Source organism: Corvus hawaiiensis, chromosome 2 (assembly GCF_020740725.1).
Source record: "Corvus hawaiiensis isolate bCorHaw1 chromosome 2, bCorHaw1.pri.cur, whole genome shotgun sequence".
In the NCBI taxonomy this organism is placed as follows: Eukaryota; Metazoa; Chordata; class Aves; order Passeriformes; family Corvidae; genus Corvus; species Corvus hawaiiensis.
This window is the reverse complement of record NC_063214.1, coordinates 60,997,217-61,016,175: the sequence shown is the minus strand read 5'-3', so window position 1 is coordinate 61,016,175 and position 18,959 is coordinate 60,997,217. Positions and strand designations below refer to the sequence as shown.

Below are 18,959 nucleotides of genomic sequence, written 5' to 3'. Positions count from 1 at the left end.
TGACATGGCTCCTGGGTATGATGGAAAAGGAGGGGAAGTGAAGAACAGCTCTTTTATTTAACCAGTGGCAGGAAGAACTGAGGAGACACAGCAAATATATGACCTGAACAAAAACCTTTTTCCCCCCCTCTGAATTAGCTTTTTGGGGAAAATCCAGGATTACATTGCGAAATGTAAAGATCACTCTCAGGAGATTTAAGGAAAGTCCCAGCTCACATCTTGAGCCACAGTGAAATATGCTGTCGTTCATCCTGTGATTGAGCAAACAGAGCAAAGAGGAGACACCGCAGCTCTCCTGAGCCTATAAGCCACGGAGGTTTGTACACTTAAATGAAAGTCCCAGAATCATTTGCTCTTTAGGTAAAGCTCTGAAGAGTCATGCTTGTATTCTAATTTAATTCACAACAGATATCATGTGGAGGAGGGGGATGGAGGGAGAGGGGAGGGATGGGGCACAATAAACACAACTTTCCTCTGAATTCCTTCTTTTTTGCCAAAGAAGCTGGGTTTGATGTAACTGTTGATTCTACAGCTGTGCCTCTGATTGGCAACAGTCCTAAAATCCTGGTGAAACGGAACACTAATATGTTGATTAGGGTCTGACTTAAAAGTGCTGGTGGACTACCATCCTAGGGATGTTGGTTACCTCCATCATATTTTTGCTATGTGGCAGCAATAGGCGAACTGATTGTGATTCAGCTCCCAGCTTTTCAGTTTCCAATCTGACAATTAAGGTAAGCAAGCCATGGTCTGTTTGTACTTTAGTATGCAGGGCTGTGAACTGTACCAGTTCAGGAACTGCTGCTCAAGCCACTAAACCAGTCCTGATGGAAAGAGGGCAACGCTCCCTGATAAAGTCATACAAAGGATATCTGAGGACTGTAAAATCATCAGGTCTCCTGGTTCAATTCACTGAAGCTCATCTTTCAAAATCCTCAAGAAGTCTGCAATTTATACTGACAGCAGGGTGGTGCATTTCCAATGAATGCTACATGTTTTCTCCACACTGAAAAAATAACCATCCTTTGAAACCACCTCACTGTGAGGATAGCTGGTAGGAATGAGCTGAGATGGCTACTTCCAGCCAAGCGCCAGAATTAGGTATCTATGTAATGTATTTATGCATCACAGTGTGACTGAAAGAGCTGTTTCCTGATTCTGGCAATTCTTCATTATAGAAATTCACCCCATATGAGCAGTCCTGTTGGGTTCAGCTGAGTTACTAATCTGAATAGGAGGTCAGGAGAGCATGCTTGGTTTTGTAAAACTGTTCTGCATGCTAATGCCAGTAATTCCTGAGTGCTCGAGGAGTGCTGTTCATTACTTACGCTTTGCCTTTCCAGGTTGATAAAGTGCTTTCACCCCTTGGTGACTGTGGGTCCTTGGCAATGTGCTCTTCTGGTGACATGCCACGTCCCCATCAGCCACACGTGGTTTTGATGGGAGACTGGGCTCAGCCTGTAGCCTACTTTGGTCTTGCAGGCTTTCACACCACCATGGTTTCCCAGCATTATTGCCCTGGCACTGCTTCATCAGTTAATATAATGCAGAGAGGATGCTTGAGCCTTTCCATCTCTTTTATTGCACACCATGCTCTGAGCCAGAGCTCAGGCAAGAATGTGTTTGCATCCATGCCAAGACTAGGACGTCTGCAGGAAGAGGTGGAAGTGAACCATTGGAGATAATGATGGAAAACTTAAGGTTAGAAAGTGTGCAGCACTTTAGCACAGGCTAAAGGGGTGAGGTCCCTTTGTCCCCCAATATAGGTTTTTCTAAATTAATGTTTAAATTAAATCTCCTCTCACATGCTAAATAGAGAAATGCCAGAATAGGAGGCTCAGAAAAATGTACAATATTGGAAAAACAGGACTTGCCTTGCCCCCTAGTCTGATTCCAGGGCAAGTCAGGGGCGAGTGTGACGTTAGCAGTGGAAAGTGTGCTGAGGCAACACACAGAGCTAGTGCCAGTAACAACCAGGGGCCTGCCTAGAAGGAGAAGGGACGACAAGTCAGAAGTGTCTGATAAATCTAATGCTATGGGGGGGTAGGCCTGACTCAAACCAGCAGGTATGAATCCCTCAGACAACCAGAGCTGACAGCCACATGCTGGATCTGATTTAGAAGCCTTTTGACTACGGCAATGTAATATGGTGCAACAGCAAGCAGGACCTCTCCCAGCAAGATATCCCAGCCTGGATGTGGCTGGGTGGGTGTGTGGGGCAGCCATGCTCAGACACAGCTGCACCTCCCCATGCAAACATGCCCTCAGTGAGGCAGGGTAGGATTCCTCTGCCAGCTTGGGATAAAAAGGCAATTTTTTGCAAACCTATCACAAAAAACAAGCCATAAAGTCAAGGCAGGAGTCCTGTGCTATTTATTTTTGAAAGAAATGCTCTATTTACTTGGCTCGGCTGGATGATTTTCAATACCCATTGTGGATAAAACACACAGATAAGCTGTGGTGCTTGTAAAGGAAAGCTGTGAGTCTTGGCAAGTGGGGGTCATTACTGCTAGGGCTTCTGCTGCTCTGGAAACTTTTGGAACACATTCAGGTTTCTTGGAGGAGCACACTGACTGCCTAGCACTCCTTAGGAATTCTGGCTACTTACAGTCTTGGCCTTAGGCATGTTTCAGAGCTAATTCTCAAGAGAAATGCAGATCCACCCTGTCTTTCTTCCAGCTACTGTTTCCCCTGTCTGCCTAGCATGAGTGCACATTTGATTCGCAATTAGCAAGAGTCTGCAGAGATTCAGAAGTCTGCCCTGGTGGTCCCTACTGGGCCTCACATTGCAAGATCTTCCTATATGTTTTTGCAGCATATAATTGCTACAAAGATGTAAAATAATTTCATGCAATTTCTTTTTTCTTCTTTTTTTTAAAAGCATTTCATAATGCTGTACCTTGAAAGCCATGTGAAAATGGAAATGAGATGCAATTAACTCAAGAGATCTGGTGGAATCTGTGTTCATAAAGATTCTGTCATTACCAAATCCATTCTTCCTCATGGCATTTTCTGTGTTACAGTCTTGCCTCAGCTTTTTTATAGGTTATCTCTGTGACCATAAGTGCTAAGAATATGTATCTGAATGTAAAAGCTTCCAGAATCTAAATTACTAGTTTGTAGAATATATTTGTCATCAGATATGTTCAAAGATAAATGTTAAATGTGGAACAATGTCCCAGCTTTCATAATGAACATTAAAAAAATCTGAAATAAACAAAATTTACTTTTCCTAATGTGTATATTAAATGTATACATCTGTCTGCAGACATATTCAGACATACATGATGAAAAATCTTGAATATAAGAACCATCAGTATTTTGAATCTCTGCCACCTAAGCAATTCAGATCCCACAGACCTTAAACTGCAGATACTTAACCAAGCCATCAAATATTTTAGCTGAAAGTTTATATAGAAAGAGTTAAAATAAGGTCTCAAATCAAGGATTGTGCCTGTGCAGCACAAGTGAGGATTTTCAATTTCAGTATGACCAAGCCCCGTGGTCTATACAGACAACATGTATTTGTGCACACTGTGCTTGCACACAATGCACTCTTTTTTCTCTAGATTTACAGATTTAGGACCAGACTTGCTTTTTGCTGTGTAACTATCTGTCTTACCATCCTTATAAAACAATACTATCAAATATACTTCTCTGTGTCATAGTACACCTTAGTATCAAAGAAGGTGGGATAATCACATTTACAGAGATTTTCTTCTCACTGCTTAAATAAGTGCAATGATTATTATGATAATGCCACTATAAGGTTTTTATATCTCATACCTGCTTGAATTACACAGGAGATGCCAAAATGGTTTTTTCAATACTAATCTTAAAAGGAAGAGCTGTTTTGGTTCGGGTATATTTAATTCCCCCCAAATTTTTTTCAAATTCAGGGCAAAACCACTTATCCCTTATATCTATGTACAGTATGTGAGAGGAAATGTTACTCAAGACATGAAATCCAATATTGGATAGCATAAAGCAAGGGTCCATTTTCACTCTGTTTTCTCAAACTCTGTTAGCCTAATCAGAGCAGACAGACAGGCCACATAAGGTTATGTCTTGCTCACAGCATATTCTGTGGTCAGACTCTTACTGATTTTGGAGGTGAGGCCATGAGACTTTCAGAGCTAATGGTTTCACTTTCTTTCCCCTTAGCATGCCTAAACCAGCATTTTTCTCCTGCCAAAATCACTCACCTGTTCCTGCAGGACTTTAAGCATTGCTTGTGTATGCGTTTGCTCTTCCTTTGCTTGCTCCAGTTCAGATTTTTTGTTATTTAATTCTTCCTGTATGCTCAGCAATTGCTGCAGAAAGAAAAGAAGTTTCTGGTTAGCATTGTCTGGATTCAAAGCAGTTTAAAATCCCCAGTTTGACAAATCCTCATTTCAAACAATGTTTTTCAGTCTGCTCCTACATTTATTATTGTTGCATAATCTGCTGTGTCTAAATGGACCAGAGGTAAATTATTTTCATCTGCATCTCCTTCTGCAGCAGTGCTCCACAAGTAATGCATCTGTTAATGTGCATTAAGCTATTTTTTACATTAAAGTAGAAACTCCTGGCACAGTATATCACCCACAGAGTGACTGTCACATTCATCTGAACCAAAATCTTATTTGTAGAAGTATATGTGGTGGTTTTAATAATACTGGGGTAAACACTATGGTACATAAATAATTTAAAAGCACAGCTCGTTAATGTAATTAGTCATTGGCCCACAGCCATTTTCATTCTATGCAAAGCAATATTCTGGAAAGCTTTCAGACTGGCTTGCCAAGAAGACAAAAGCTTTCCTTTTTTTTTTGTCTTGTGCTGTGATATTTTATTAGATCAGGAAGACTGATGCCCTACAATCAATATATCAGCCAGGAAGACTGCTGATCTACTGTCAAAACAAAAGGCTATGACCAAAATCTATTTTTATGGAGAGAATTCTGGGATGAAGGAGCATATTTGAAAGCCCACGTCCCATGGTCTTGGCTAGCTTTAGTTTCTGCATAGATTTATTGTGACTGTCAAGAGCAGGTCAGTAGATTTAATTAATTCTGAAATAGTTATATATTTCTGTATTGATGTGAACAATGTTAGACACTGATGAAGGGCAACAGCAGACAAACAGGTTAAGAAAAGAATTTATGTGTTTTCTCTTAGTGAAAAAGAGAGGAAACTATGATTTTCTGGGGCAACATATTGCTTGTAATCACACTCCATTTAAAGGACTAATTGAACTACTAATTGCTTTACTAACATGCATTACTGATCTAACCATGTACCTACATCTAAAGCTTAGTTTATGGTTGTGCTTAGGGCTGGTGGCTGACTCAAATTGATGTTGCAGGTGTTCAGCATCTTGGTAAGTTACAGATACCAAACCTAGAAAAAGTCTTGGCCTTCTTCCACTGCACTGGAAGTCCCAGGCATCAAAGGACATGGTGTCAGCATTGTTTTCAGAGTTTCTTGGAAATACATGACATTTCAAGGACTGGTGGAGTTACTGGTAGTATATTTCTGTTGTAAGTGAACATCAGTATGATGGATTAATTCAGCCACTGAAGTAAAAATACACGTGGGTATATGTCTGATTATATCTCACACACTCTACAGTCCAGCGGGGTTGGTTAGCTTTTTGATGGATCATGCCGCCTGGACTGCTCCCTGGGAGCCTTCAAGAGACATTCTGGTATGTGTTTTCACTCTACCACAGCACAAGAGCATTTCACATCTCAAGATTTTTCCCTGAAATAACTAGGTCTCTTCCACTGAGGCTCATACCTAACCAACTTTTGTGTGGGAAGCTCTGCTTCTGCATTTCTCAAACAGGGGTGTGTTCATCTTGCCTGTTGGGTACTACCTCCTACTTTTTCAGAAGACACTGGATTTATGTACTCTGCCACAGGTCACACACTGATAGCCATGCAGGTCCCCATGCAAAAGGGACCATTTAGTCATCCCATGCAAACTCGTTATAACATACCTTTACGTTTCACCTAGGATACTTCTAGCTGATGTCTGCAATTTAGAAAGAATGAACTCCAGTTCTCAGAAGAGAAGCAGAGAACACAAGACACCAGAAAGACACCATAAGTCCTCTCAAGGGTCACTAGCTGAAACACCTGAGGTTTGATAAGCAGATATGTCACCTAATAGCCCTTTTGCAGCTGCAACCTGTTTGACCTCACACACCTGAACACATTATAAGAATGGAGTCTTTGCCCCTATTTCAGAGTCTTCTCAGAGCAGTTATATCTCATCGTGTGGCCAGACTTCCCCTTCATCCTGGTTGAGAAAATTTTACTTGAGCTTCTGGGAGAAACCCTACAGGCTGTCTTTCTGAACAACTCACATTGAGAAGATCCCAAGTGAGTTTTCAGTTCATCTTGCCCCTGAATAACCTTTCACTGCTGAATGACTGTTGCAAAGAAGAAACCAAGGGTTGAACTTGTTTACACAACTGAACTAAAACTTTCTTCTTTATCCCACCCACCCCCTCCCCATGGTTCTTCCATGGCCATGTTTTACATACTGTGGATCAGCTCACAAACTTCCACTGTTTTATTTTCACATCTCCCACTGTGATCTCCCACTGTGATTTAGTCTAATTATATACCTCTTCCTTTGATCCTGACTTTTCCGGTTTTGTGTTTAAGGCTATTTTCCCAAAACTGTCCAAGCATGGGAGGAATTGGTGTGGAAGACAGTAAGAGCATGAAAGAGAGAGAGTGAGATGTGATGCTCTGAATCTTTGTACTTGGCTCTGGACCAGCAAGGAACAGGAATCCCAGGAAAATATCCAACATTCTCAGTTTCCCTGGGGTAAAAGAGTGTGCATTCTCATTGGAGTATGAGCTACAAAGTGCTTGATATGAGATAAAACCTTCTAGCAGTCTTAGTGGTTAAACTGTCAACTTCTGAAGGTTTACTGTGTGTGCATAGGCTCCAAAGACAGTAAGTGTGTCCTATTTTCACAGGGGTGGAAAGCAGAGTAATTGTAACTGAGGTATCCTGTTCCCAATCATACATAAGGTTTTTCATTCACAGGACCGGGACCTTCCCATTCAATCCCCAAAGATGTCAAACTTATTTAAAATTTGGAGCCATCCCTTGGGGGTTTAAGTTTCTTTTTCTCTCCCTCATATTTATCTCTAAAAGCTGCAGAACCTGCTAATTTTGCATAGGTCAAGTTTGGATATTTCTTTTTCCTGAGCAGTTGATGCTGGCACCAAGAAGTTGTAAGGAGTTATACCTGCCAAACAGCATATTTTTCTCTTTTAGTCTTATTTTGGAAAATGAAGAAATAAATGTGACTGAAAATAATATCAGCTGAAGACAGATGAACAGCCTGAAAAATTTCAGCACAAACACGTGATGTTTGGCAAAGTTAGAAGCAAATGAGAAGAGGATCTTACACTGGCAGGGATGAGACAAATTTCATAACAGGGACTGCTTTCATGCCTGCTTATAAACAGACAGCCTTTCCATAAAGATTATAATGAATGATGCCAAGATGAAGGTATTAATTATTCAGAATTACTTTATTTTTCATACATATATGTGCTTATTAAAAATTGATCCTATAGATATTTCTTCTGCCCTTCAAATTTTTTGCAAGCATATACCACAGTCAATCAAAATAAAAAAATATTCTTGGTTTTAATGATTATGCTGTCTGATACTGTTCCACCTACTTTGCCATCTCACACAGGCTTTCTGCCAGAGTCTCCCTGTGTAGGAAACCCACCTACCACACCTGTGGTCACCACAGCTATACAAGTGTATGTTCTTTCAATCTTGTCTCACATCTCTGGCCGTTGCCTTTAAGCCCTGATGTCCCCAGCTTTGTGACACAGCCATGACATTCAGACAGCAGTTCCCCAGTTTCATCAGGCAAAGGACTGATTTCATGGCTGAACAGCCAGGAAATACCTGGCTCTTATTTCTGTGTGCAATTCTTTGGGTCTGTGAGAGTGCCCTGCATGTTATGCCAGTGTCTTTTCCCTGAACCAGAATCCAAGTGTCAGGAAGCAGAAAAGCACATCACACAGCTCATCACATATCTGATGATCCTGAAGAGAGACACCTGTAGAGCTCCACCAGTAGCAGTCTGGAAGCTCAGCTGGTCTATGTGCAACCAAAGGTGTTTGTCACCATGGCTGTCAGCTTGACACTATGAAATGTAGCTGTGTAGTAGGACCAGATCAGACTTGTAGACATTACTAATATCCTCTTACTGGTATTTCCAGAGAGGAGATGGGAAAGCAAAAAGAATTAACCTCCTGGTTGTCTGTCCAGAGATCAATCAGTGCATTTTAGACCCCTGCAAAAAACACAAGACATACCTCCCAGTGGTAACTCTAGAACTGCTCTGTGTAGAAACGGTAGGATATGACTATCCTGTGCTAAGCTTCTTTCGTTCATGAGGACCAAATCCTCCCTGTACATAATAAGTGGGTAGCTAATTTCATTATGTGGGGCGGAAGAGGGTGTGTGTTTTATTTTGATTTTTTTTTCACACATTCCCACCTCCAATGCTGAATGCCTGCCACAGACAGTTCAGTACCACCCATATTGCATAGATCTCAAAAGCACAGACAGAAAATTACCATCTTAAACCAATCTTTGCAGCTTCTGAAACATTAAATATAGATGGAATTATTGAAGCCAGCTGAATTACTCAGGCTGTGTACAATGCAGTGCCAGTGTGGCCAAGAATGCTAACAACTGAACAGCACACACTGCCTTGGAATATATGAGAAGTCCTAAAGGGAAAGTAATAGCTTGCTGTTGTGTAGCACTCTGCAGCTATGAAATACTCCTTCTCTTTCCTCTCCTCCTCCCTGCCCACAGTTCTTCGTTGCTCCCCAAAAGGCAACATGCATTTGAATATAAATTATGGACATACCTAGAAATGTAGTTGCACCCCAAGCCTAGTAGGACAGACAAGGATCCCATAAGGAAAGCATGATTTCCAGCATGAAGCCATCAACTTTGCATGCAAAGAAAAGGGAGGCAGATCAGAAGCGACCGCAGAGCCTGAGGCTGTACTTAGGATGTTGTAAGGCTGACAGAATAATGAAAAAGGAAAACCAGCATTTGCCACAAGTTTAGCAGATATACTGCTGAATGGTCCTGCCCCTGCTATTTTGTTTATGATTTTCTCTACAGTTGCTTGAAATGAAGTATGAAAAGGTTACAAAGACCTTAAAGAAAGGTCAGTAAAGAGGAGCAGACAAAAGAACACCTCTGGGGTGGGAGTGCTGACGTCGATCATAGGTTGTGCAGGCAACTTCAGCCAACCCAGCCTGTTCAGGCAGAGGAAGGAAGCACAAACTCTCCCATTTGTGGCGTAGCTGCAGTGTCCAGAAATGATCTGCAGCAAATGTCTCTGAAATCAGTGTATCAGCCAAAGATGGATGCTCTTACACAGTTTAACTGAGCCAACTCAGTTGAATGGTCATCTTCAACACCCAGTGAACTCAGGCAAACTGAATTCTCCTGCCCATATAAAGTGTAGGAGAAACATATTCATATTACTCTCCACTCACTACCTATAGGAAATATATCCCTATACAGGAAAAATGGATTCATCAAGTGCCTAAAAAGAGAGTGAAACTTATGTGTCTCAAATAGGCAGGCTGTATGCCAACCAAGGCTACTTTTTTCAATCCCAATGAAACCAAGGCAGACATGTAAACCAGTATACCTGGGAAGCAGTTCTCACTTGTGCGAAAGTGAGGTCCTTTCCCCTAAACTACAACACTAGAATCAGAGATCTGAAAAGTATGAAAACACAGGCATTTAAATGACTGCAGAGTTCACCTAAAAATTAAAGCACTCACTTATGATAGCAGTTTCTGATGTTTTAGTGCACTTTTTTCCCCAAGTAAAACCTTGTTCCATCTTTTCTAACTTTATTTTATATAAAGAAAAAGAAGTTAAGAGTTTGTCAAATGGAAAATGACAAAAATTGCAAGGAAATGAATATTTCAAAATTCTTAAAAGCTGTTCACAAATACAGAGAGGAAGGATGGTAAATGTTTCCTTTCAGAACCTTCCTTAGGTAGGAGGAAAAGAAATAATGAATTAAAGTGAAATCAAGCATTTGCAAAATAAAAATACAAATCCCTCTCCCAGTACTCCCATGGACTGTCTGGAAGAGTGTCTTTCTCTTCTTGCAAGACAGACAAGATTTCATATCACAAATGGCCAGCACATGGCAGGCTTGAATAATGAGAAAGTGACTTCCCAGCTGAGCAAATATGCATTAGTAACAAGACGCTGATGAGGCCTGACAAATCACCAAGGAAACAGGAGAATGTGAAAGACAAGTCAAAGAAGCTTTAGAAATGAGCCCTCAAGGAAGTTAGCCATGTTGCAGCAAGGCATTCTTAAAATAAAGAGTATGATTGTGGGTTTGGGTTTTTTAAGGGATTAAAGAGAAACACAGTGTAATCGTGCAATGCTTCTCATCCGTGCCAGCTCTCTGGGACTTGCTGTGTCCCTGGCTGTATGGATGGCATTACTTGGATGGATCATGGGGTTTGCAATGATGAAAGAGGGCTGGTGAAGAGCTGCACGTGGATGAACAGCCCAGCTCCTGCTTGATGAGCATTCACCTGCAAAGTGAGTTTTCCTGGCTTTTTGGCCAGAGGCAAAGACCATGCTGAATATGTTTGCTCCACAGGTTAACCACCTCAGAGGGGTCCGGGGAGCTGGACACACACCTGATGCGTGAATGCATGTGGTGGCACTAAAGAACAAATCTGTCCAGCTACCTCCTTAGGGAGGGGTTTGCCATTCTTCCTTTCCCCTGCTGTTAGACTGACTCCAGAGGTCCTACAGCTCTACAGTGCCCAGAGGAGTTGCAGGCAGGCTTGCATCCTAAGAAATAAACCAGAAGAAAAAACAGGCAGATGGACACAGACACACTGAAACTACCAAGGGGAGGTTACAGAGGAGGTGGAGTCAGGCTCTTCTTGAGTAAGGGTTGAGGAAAAATAGACACATATTCAGCAAGAATCATTTTTATTATACATAAGGAAAATATTCCACAGTGAGGGTGGCCAACCTCTTGAACAAGGGCTCAGAGAAGCTGTGGACTCTCCATCCTTGGGGGTACTGAGACCATAGCTGGACAAGGTCCTGAACAAAACTGAGACAACTCCAGAGACTGCCCTGTTTTGAGCAGAGATGTACATGACCTTCAGGTATACCTTCTGACTTCAGTTCTTCTAGGACTCCAGAGAGTAGCCAATAGGTATCAGAGAATTAGCTGTCAATTTCTTTTGTTTCTACAAGGCTTAGCAATTCAGCCATACCAGCTACAAGAGGCAGTGTTAAGGGTTGGGCAGCAAAGGAGAACGTGGGTGGTGCAATGAATGGTTTAAGAGACAGTCTACAGCTTTCCTCTGCCAAGTAATTTTCAAGTATACCTCTTACTTGTCAAGAAAGACATGTTTTCTTCAGTCAGGTACAGAATTTTGCAGCAAATGAAGACAAGACCAAGTCCTTAGGAACCTTACAGAATCCTCTCAGAATCTTTAAATTTACAAATAAAACACTTAGCACTATAGCATCAGGGATCCCTCTCTGGGATCTGGGTTTCACAGCAAATTACACAAGGCCTGTGAAGGGGAGGAGCCTGAGCAAAGCCCATTGCACCGCATCAATAAAGCTCCCTCCTACCTTTGCTAAATGAGGTGATTGGAATATTACAAAGCCCTCGACTTTACTGACAGCAGACGAGTGGATCCTGATCCTGATGAAAGAAAGCGGGCTGATCCCAAATGAGCGTCATGTTCCCTCTGCCCTCGTATCTGTCCTACAAGGCAACAAGTTGGCACCTTGAATGATGCACAGTCAAAAGAAGACATGATCATCTAGTCACAACCTCTTCATCTTCTCCAGCCTTTCACCCGTACTGTCCATTGTGGGTAACTCCTCACCAGTTAAAGGCACTTGAGCAGTGTCGTCCCATCTCTTCTTCCATGGGACCGAAAATGAGCATGATACAGCATGCCCTTCCTCAACAAATCAAACCAAACCAGATCTTTTACATTTTGACTTCCTATTCAAGAAAAAAAATTTTATTTATTTTGATGGGTAATAAAAAATTAATTAGAACAATATTATGGAAGAGAATCTATTTACCCATTGTAATTCCCACTGAAACACAATTCCTAGTAATGGAAACAGAGTTCCTAGCACTGATAGCATCAAACACATCTGGAAATTCTAATCAGCAAGCCCATGCTAGTATTTAGGACCTTTTAAAAAATTCATTTAAGATCACTGGACCGTAAAACTTGTAAGATTTGTCCTTCACCACCACTAGACTACACAAGCATGTTAATGAAGATATTAGTTGATTTATTTCATATTTTAAATAAAATATGTGCACCCAATTATTTCTCTATGAAGGGTTTATTCTTGCTGCCAATCTCAGTCTAGCTTTGCCAGCATTAGCAGGCAAAAAGATGCTTCTTGCCTTCATCTTACCACTAGAAAAGCTGTCAGGAATATAGTGCTTAAAGTATTTGTGGGCCCTTATTTACACTCCCCTAATATTACTGAAGTGGTGGTTGCAGAAGTGGGAAATCAAACACTACTTTCAATAAAGAAAGGTTGTTAAACAGAGAAGAGAACCCATTTGGCTTGTCTGAGATCTGGTAAATAAATAGCACTTAATTGCCAGCTGCTCCTTTTATTTTTTTAATATAATCAGAAAGAGTAAGTGTTTTCTGGAAGTTTAGACATGGATTGGACTGTACAGAGCCCTGAAAAGCACAAAAGAACAAAAATAACACTTATGGGAACATTTCTCTCTCTCCTGGAAGATCACATATTTCTTAAACAGTTTTCAAATATCAGCCACTGGGTGAGAGAAGGGACAGGCCTGGAAGTGAACATCTGGATATCGGGTCCAGTCCCTCACACTTCACTTGTATCCATTCCCCTTAAGATTATCAATAGTGCCATTACTACTCCAGTGCCACTTTTACAGGTAAAAAGAAAGATCTAACTGCAATTCATACTACAAGAGTAGCAATTAAGAACATTTCCAATGTAATTATTCTGGCCTGTTTATTTACCAGGTAAAATGCACATAAAAGGGATTTTTTTTTTTTTTTTATCTCTTATATTTACTCTTCTTTAATGCTGCTTTGGAGAAGAATCAGTTTATAGTTGTGCATAAGTACATTGGTTGGGTTGTATGCTGAATAGATGTTTGGTGAGCAAGAGGTAGATGGAATAAAAAAAGGCTACAAATCTCCTTTGCACCTAGGCTGTATTAATAAATATAGCCGTAACATGCTCTATCTATTCAACAATGATCCTAATTTCAGCACTAAACTGCTACTAGAACCTGTATATTTAAAGGTATATCATTGTTATAATGGCCATGGCATTCACGCAGCACCGGATTCAGCAATTTTCAGCCACCAGAACCTCTGTCTGTGGCTTCTGACATTTCAGAACGTTTGTATGTGACAGAAAGGAATGGCTGTGACAATTAACAACACATGTAAAGGATCTGAGACCTGCAGACCTCAATGCCAGCTGAGGCTTATTGGAAGTTAATAGGTGTTGGAAGTTAATAGGTGTTAGATTGGTTAAAAGATTGACGAGGAAAAAAAGCCTCACGATGCCCTACCTTACTGTCTGTTGCAACCTCCTGCACAGAAATGTTCTTTTTGTCCCTGCTCCCACTGAAAGAGTGTGGAACATGGCAATAGTCAGTTCTACTACTTGTATGAGAAAAAGGTAAGAAAAAAAGGGAAGGAAAGACCTGAGTGGTGCCATCTTTGCTTGTAGAAAAAAAGTTCTGCTAGCTCCATCTGAAAATGGATTGGCTCTGCTCCAATGGCTGGGAATGGTAGAAATCCAATTAATTTCAAAGGCAGCATAGTGAGGCCAACACTAGTTACATTTGGATTTTCTACTCAGGAGGGTTACTATATTTTAGTGGTACATGATCTTGCTGTAAAAGCTGATAGATGCCTCTTGTGACACCTCAATTAGACAAAAGGGTCGTAATCTGTCTCCCAGCGATGGTACTGTGGAAAATGTGTGCTGCCCACATCACTAAATATGTACCCTGACCACCCTCCTTTGAGGGAGCAATGAATTGCAAAGCACTCCAAGAGCAATTCTTACCCTCCCAACCACAAAAGTGAGGCATATCACAGACAAAGCTGTCCTACCCTGCATGAACACTGAAAGCCCTAAGTGAGGTTCAGGCTGGATATTAGGCAAAATTTCTCCACCAAAAGGGTTGTCAAGCCTTGGAACAGGCTGTCCAGGGAAGTGGTGGAGTCACCATCCCTGGAGGTATTTAAAAGATGTGTAGATGTGGTACTTAGGGACATGGCTTAGAGGTGGACTGGGCAGTACTGGGTTAATTGTTGGATTTGATGATCTTAAAGATCCTTTACAACCTGATTCTGTGATTTTATGATTGCTACTCATCTGGCATTTATCAGAGCCCTTTAAAAAAAGTGTATCAGTCTCAGATGCATGTGCTATTTATTTTACATGTTAAATTATTAATAAACTGCAAAAGATAGTCCTCAGTAGGCAGGAAATGTCAGGAGCAATGTGGCCTTTGCAGAAAGACCTTGAGCTGCATATTGAACAGCAAGGACAGGAAGGTATTGAACAGGTGATGATTAACTGTGTACTCTCTGCCTGCAGCACCAAATGGGGAAGGGTCTCTGAGGTATAAAATGCAAAATGCACAGGCAGTGGTTCTGGCAGCTCCTGGCTCCTGAATGTTCACAATCTGCATTGCAATTCACATTAAACTGGTATTGTCTGGGGAGAAAGAGAAAAGAGGACAAAAGTGGACTTCCATCATACTGCATCAGAGTGACACCCATGTGGGCCATCAGCAGGGCCTGCTGTCTCGTGCTGAGACACCCCGAGCTGAGTTGGTGGCACTCACAGCAGTGTGTCACCCTTCATGCCAGCCCTACACCCTTCACACATGACTGTTCCCTTTGTTCTTGCTTTCCAGCTCGAGCACTAATTTTAAGAGAGGCAATGCGGTGCATCCCCTGCTGCTGCAATAACCCCATGGGTGGGCTTTAATGCACCACCGCCAGCAAAGGGGAGCCTGTGCTGCCACTGTGTGTTAGGAGCATGATCCCAAGCCCAGCTGGTGAATCAGGCCCCTTAGGGAAGGGGGACAATGAGGTGCCTCTTAAGTGTCTAAGACACACCCCAGAATGTGCAATAGCAGAACTGTAGGCACTTGTATACATTTAGTGGACACAACATAGATGGAAGCATGATTTAAATGGGGATTTGTGGATGACACCCCTGCCTGCAGGAGCTAAATTCAGCCCATCATGTTCAGGGAGTTATGAGAGGAAAGAACATTATCCTACATTTACATGATGCAGTGGAGCACCATGCAGAATTACTAGCCTATTGGCGAATGTATCAGTTCAGGAATCAGCACAGCTGTACAAGCATGGCCCCATACCTTGGCCAGTTAAGCCTGACAAAAAAGGTAGAGCTAACTTGTTAAATTAGAGTCATGCTAAAGGAGATGTGCTCTGTGGACTTAGGACAACTTGAAGCTTAAAACATTGCACTCATGGCTGTGCTATGGAAGTGGTTCATGAACAATCCTGGATGACCAGCAAAAATCTAAAATTTACCAGAACACATGCTAATGAGTGTCATCTCCTGTGTGGCAAACTGACATATTTTCAAAGGCTTGCTAACACTGTCAGTTTCAGACAGATTGTATAAAGGATCTGGAAACCACATCATTAATTCAATAGACACTCACTGTCAAACTCTGAGCCTTTGTTTCAAAGCATAAAGGTGGCAAGTGCACTTCTTCAAGAATGTATTTGATGGACAATACATAATAAAAGTATATTTTTCATGCTTTGTTCTTGGAAAGGCTGAAAGATTTTGCTGAGGATTTTTTTTCAAAAGAATTCTGCTTGATATTCCACATGGAATATGCTAAACTAAATGGTTAAAATTTGGAAAAATTATATACCCACTGAAAATTGAGCCTTATAATTTCAAGCATTAAGCAACACTACTAGGTGATATTTTCTGTATTACCTATAGCCATGTATCTGGTAAAACATTTCAGACAGAGAGACAAGATTAAAAAAATTCTTACAGCTGTGCTGTGAAGTGTTGCAAAAATAGTTACAACTAAAACATCCTTTCTTGTGATCACAGACTTTTTTAGAGAGTACCAAACACTGCTGGAAAAAGAACCATTCAAAAAGTGATCTTCTTGGTATGTGTGTTCTCATATAGAAATAAATTGAAGGCAATACCACCTATGCAGCAGTGACAAGTTAATTCAATTTCCATCTCAAAATCAGGTAAAGTGTGTCTCATTTGTTACCATGGATACAAGACATTATTTCCATTTGTTTGAGATCTCACAGTGGGTATGAAATTAAACTGTGACACACTTTTATGGAGGAAGTTGACTAAAATCCCCATAAGTTCAATGTCATTAGTCCAAAGGATTTCCTTTTTTTAGACACAGCAAATAAGGAGGTTGCCACAACTGCCCATAAGGCACACTTCATAAGCAAACATCTGTGTGATTTTCCTGATGCTATTTTGGATCAGTGGGAGTGATGGAAGAGAAAATAAACATTCATTTCATCAGTCCTGCAAATACAGGGAGGAATCCTGAAAAACATCCAGATGGTAGAAGTACATTAAAATACATTGGTGTTGTGTTATTTGCTATTGTTTGGCACCAAATATGTTTACAAAAAAAAAATCTTGATTCTGAAAATGCATCCAATTTTTCTCAGATAAATCTGATTTTTAGGTTGCAGCTCAAATCACTTGTTCTCTAGTATTCAGAGTTAGAAAAAGAAGTTTATAGAAAAGTGGGGGAGAATGAAGAGAAAAGAAGAAGGAGAAATATGGTTTTTAATGCTGACATATATGAAGGGTTCAGGCATTCAGTCGCATTCAGTTTACCTTGTCTGGAATTAATTTTAATATATACAAAAGGATAAAAGGGAGTACAGGTCTTCTTGTTAAATTATTTATACTCAAGTCCTGGATATATATTTAATATTTCATAGTGAGACTGATCTCCATAGATGCTGAGCACCTGCTACACTGATGGATTCCAGCTAAGGTTGTCATCTCTCAACATTTACAAAACCAAGCTGAGATAAAACTGAGTCTACCTATATAAAAGGTTTATTTCTACATATTCATGCATTAACTGCACGAAAATCACAAAGGTTATAGGATGTCATGGCTATGGCTAATTACTGAAATCCAAAACCATCATCCAGCTGCTTAACTGACTGATAATTTCCCACCAAATATTCTGAACTTCACCTCCCATGCATCTGTGTTGCTGCTCTCCTCAGCATATTGTCAGACTGGATTACCTGCAGTGTTTTCTCCAGCTCCTTGGGCCATCTCTAATTATATCCCATTGGGAGCACGTAGGTTCTGACCCTCAGATGGCAAACTAGAAACATTGAGAAACTCACTGCAAAACTGTCACGAACACAGAAACTCTCAGAGGAATAGGGACTACAGTGTCCATGGCCAGCTGAACAGAGAGATAAGTCAGTCACTCCGTGTTATTGATTTGCATTATTAACATTTTCTTGAAGTTCAATAAAAATCTATTTATATTCTACAGACTTTACTGTACTTCATCCAGACCCCAGACAGAAAATTATAATAATGCCAAGTGGGTGCTAGGGCTCCAGGATTTTTATTTAGTAGAATTTTATGCCTACTTTTCACTAATTTTAATGGAGAATTAGCACCAGGATGAAATATAGCAGAGTCTTTACATATGGTGTTAAATTTAATAAAACCAGTGGTATTTAAGTATCCATTTATATAAGGATAAGATCATGAACAGACCTCAAACTTATCTAAAGTATACAGAAAACTCAAGTATTTCTGATTAGTGACTTAATTCTGAAGCATGGGAAAAAAATTATTCCTGAATTATTTCAATTTTTAAAGTATTTTGGTCAGAATTATTCCACTATGCAATAAATCACCCTGATTTTGTAAAACTCTGCAGGCTTAAAGGGGCTTGTGTTGATATCAATATGTGTGTAGGGTTGTCTTGTGCTCTATTATTGGGTGTTAGCAGGTATTTGCAGACTTGCTGGATTCAAAGGGTACCAGGATAACCATGCAATTCCTAACCCAACAAGGCAGCTCATATGTAAATGAGTATCTCCTGGGTTTTGCCATACAAAAGCAGCTTAGTACAGTCTGAAAGTGGGTATAACTTGTCCCCTTCTGTAATCTAATAACCAGGGGTGACAGAGGAGTGTGTGCAATGCTACAGACGAAGGAAGCAAAATTAACCTCTGCAGTGGCAGGTTGAGAAGCTCCACTCCAGCTGGGAGCACAACCCAGTGCTGTGGTGAGCCACTGCCCTTGTGTTCTGTCACGTACCAGCTGAACACAAGTGTCTGGATGGTGAAGATGCTACACACATGCACACTGGATGAGGGCTGCTCGTGTGTCAGTGGACATGTCAGACAACGCAGTGGGAGCAGTCTGGATGTGCTTGCCAAGACTCACTCAGCACAGTGTCAGGAGCACACTAACAAATGAGGCAAAATAATTATGATAAACTGACACCCCTTGCCCCTGCAGGGACACATTGCAGTTTCTCATTGACTGGTGTCAGAGAAAAAGCTTTTCTGCTGCACTAAACCACTTAAAAACTGTCTGAATGAAAAGGTTACATCTATGGGTCAGCATAAATGATAAAAGCTCGGGAAATAGCACTGATGTTGCAAATTACGCAACAGCATAATTGATTTGCAAATTACGGAGGGTAGTCTGGACATACTGGAGATGTCTCAGTCATCTCCAAATAAGAGCAGAAAAAAAGATGCAGATGAATACAAATGAAGATACCACAGAACATTGACTATGATACATTAGACAATTTTTTTAAA

At 40.9% G+C, this 18,959-nt stretch overlaps 1 protein-coding gene across 9 annotated transcripts in view; it reads right to left on the bottom strand.

Moving 5' to 3' along the window:
* Positions 1-18,959, bottom strand: part of ENOX1 (ecto-NOX disulfide-thiol exchanger 1) — a 359,243-nt gene that overhangs the window by 24,181 nt on the left and 316,103 nt on the right. For all 9 annotated transcript variants that reach the window (XM_048295354.1, XM_048295355.1, XM_048295348.1 and 6 more), the window contains one exon: positions 4,206-4,313. In XM_048295354.1, the coding sequence (XP_048151311.1) occupies positions 4,206-4,313 (108 nt within the window). The remainder of the gene's footprint in view (positions 1-4,205; positions 4,314-18,959) is intronic.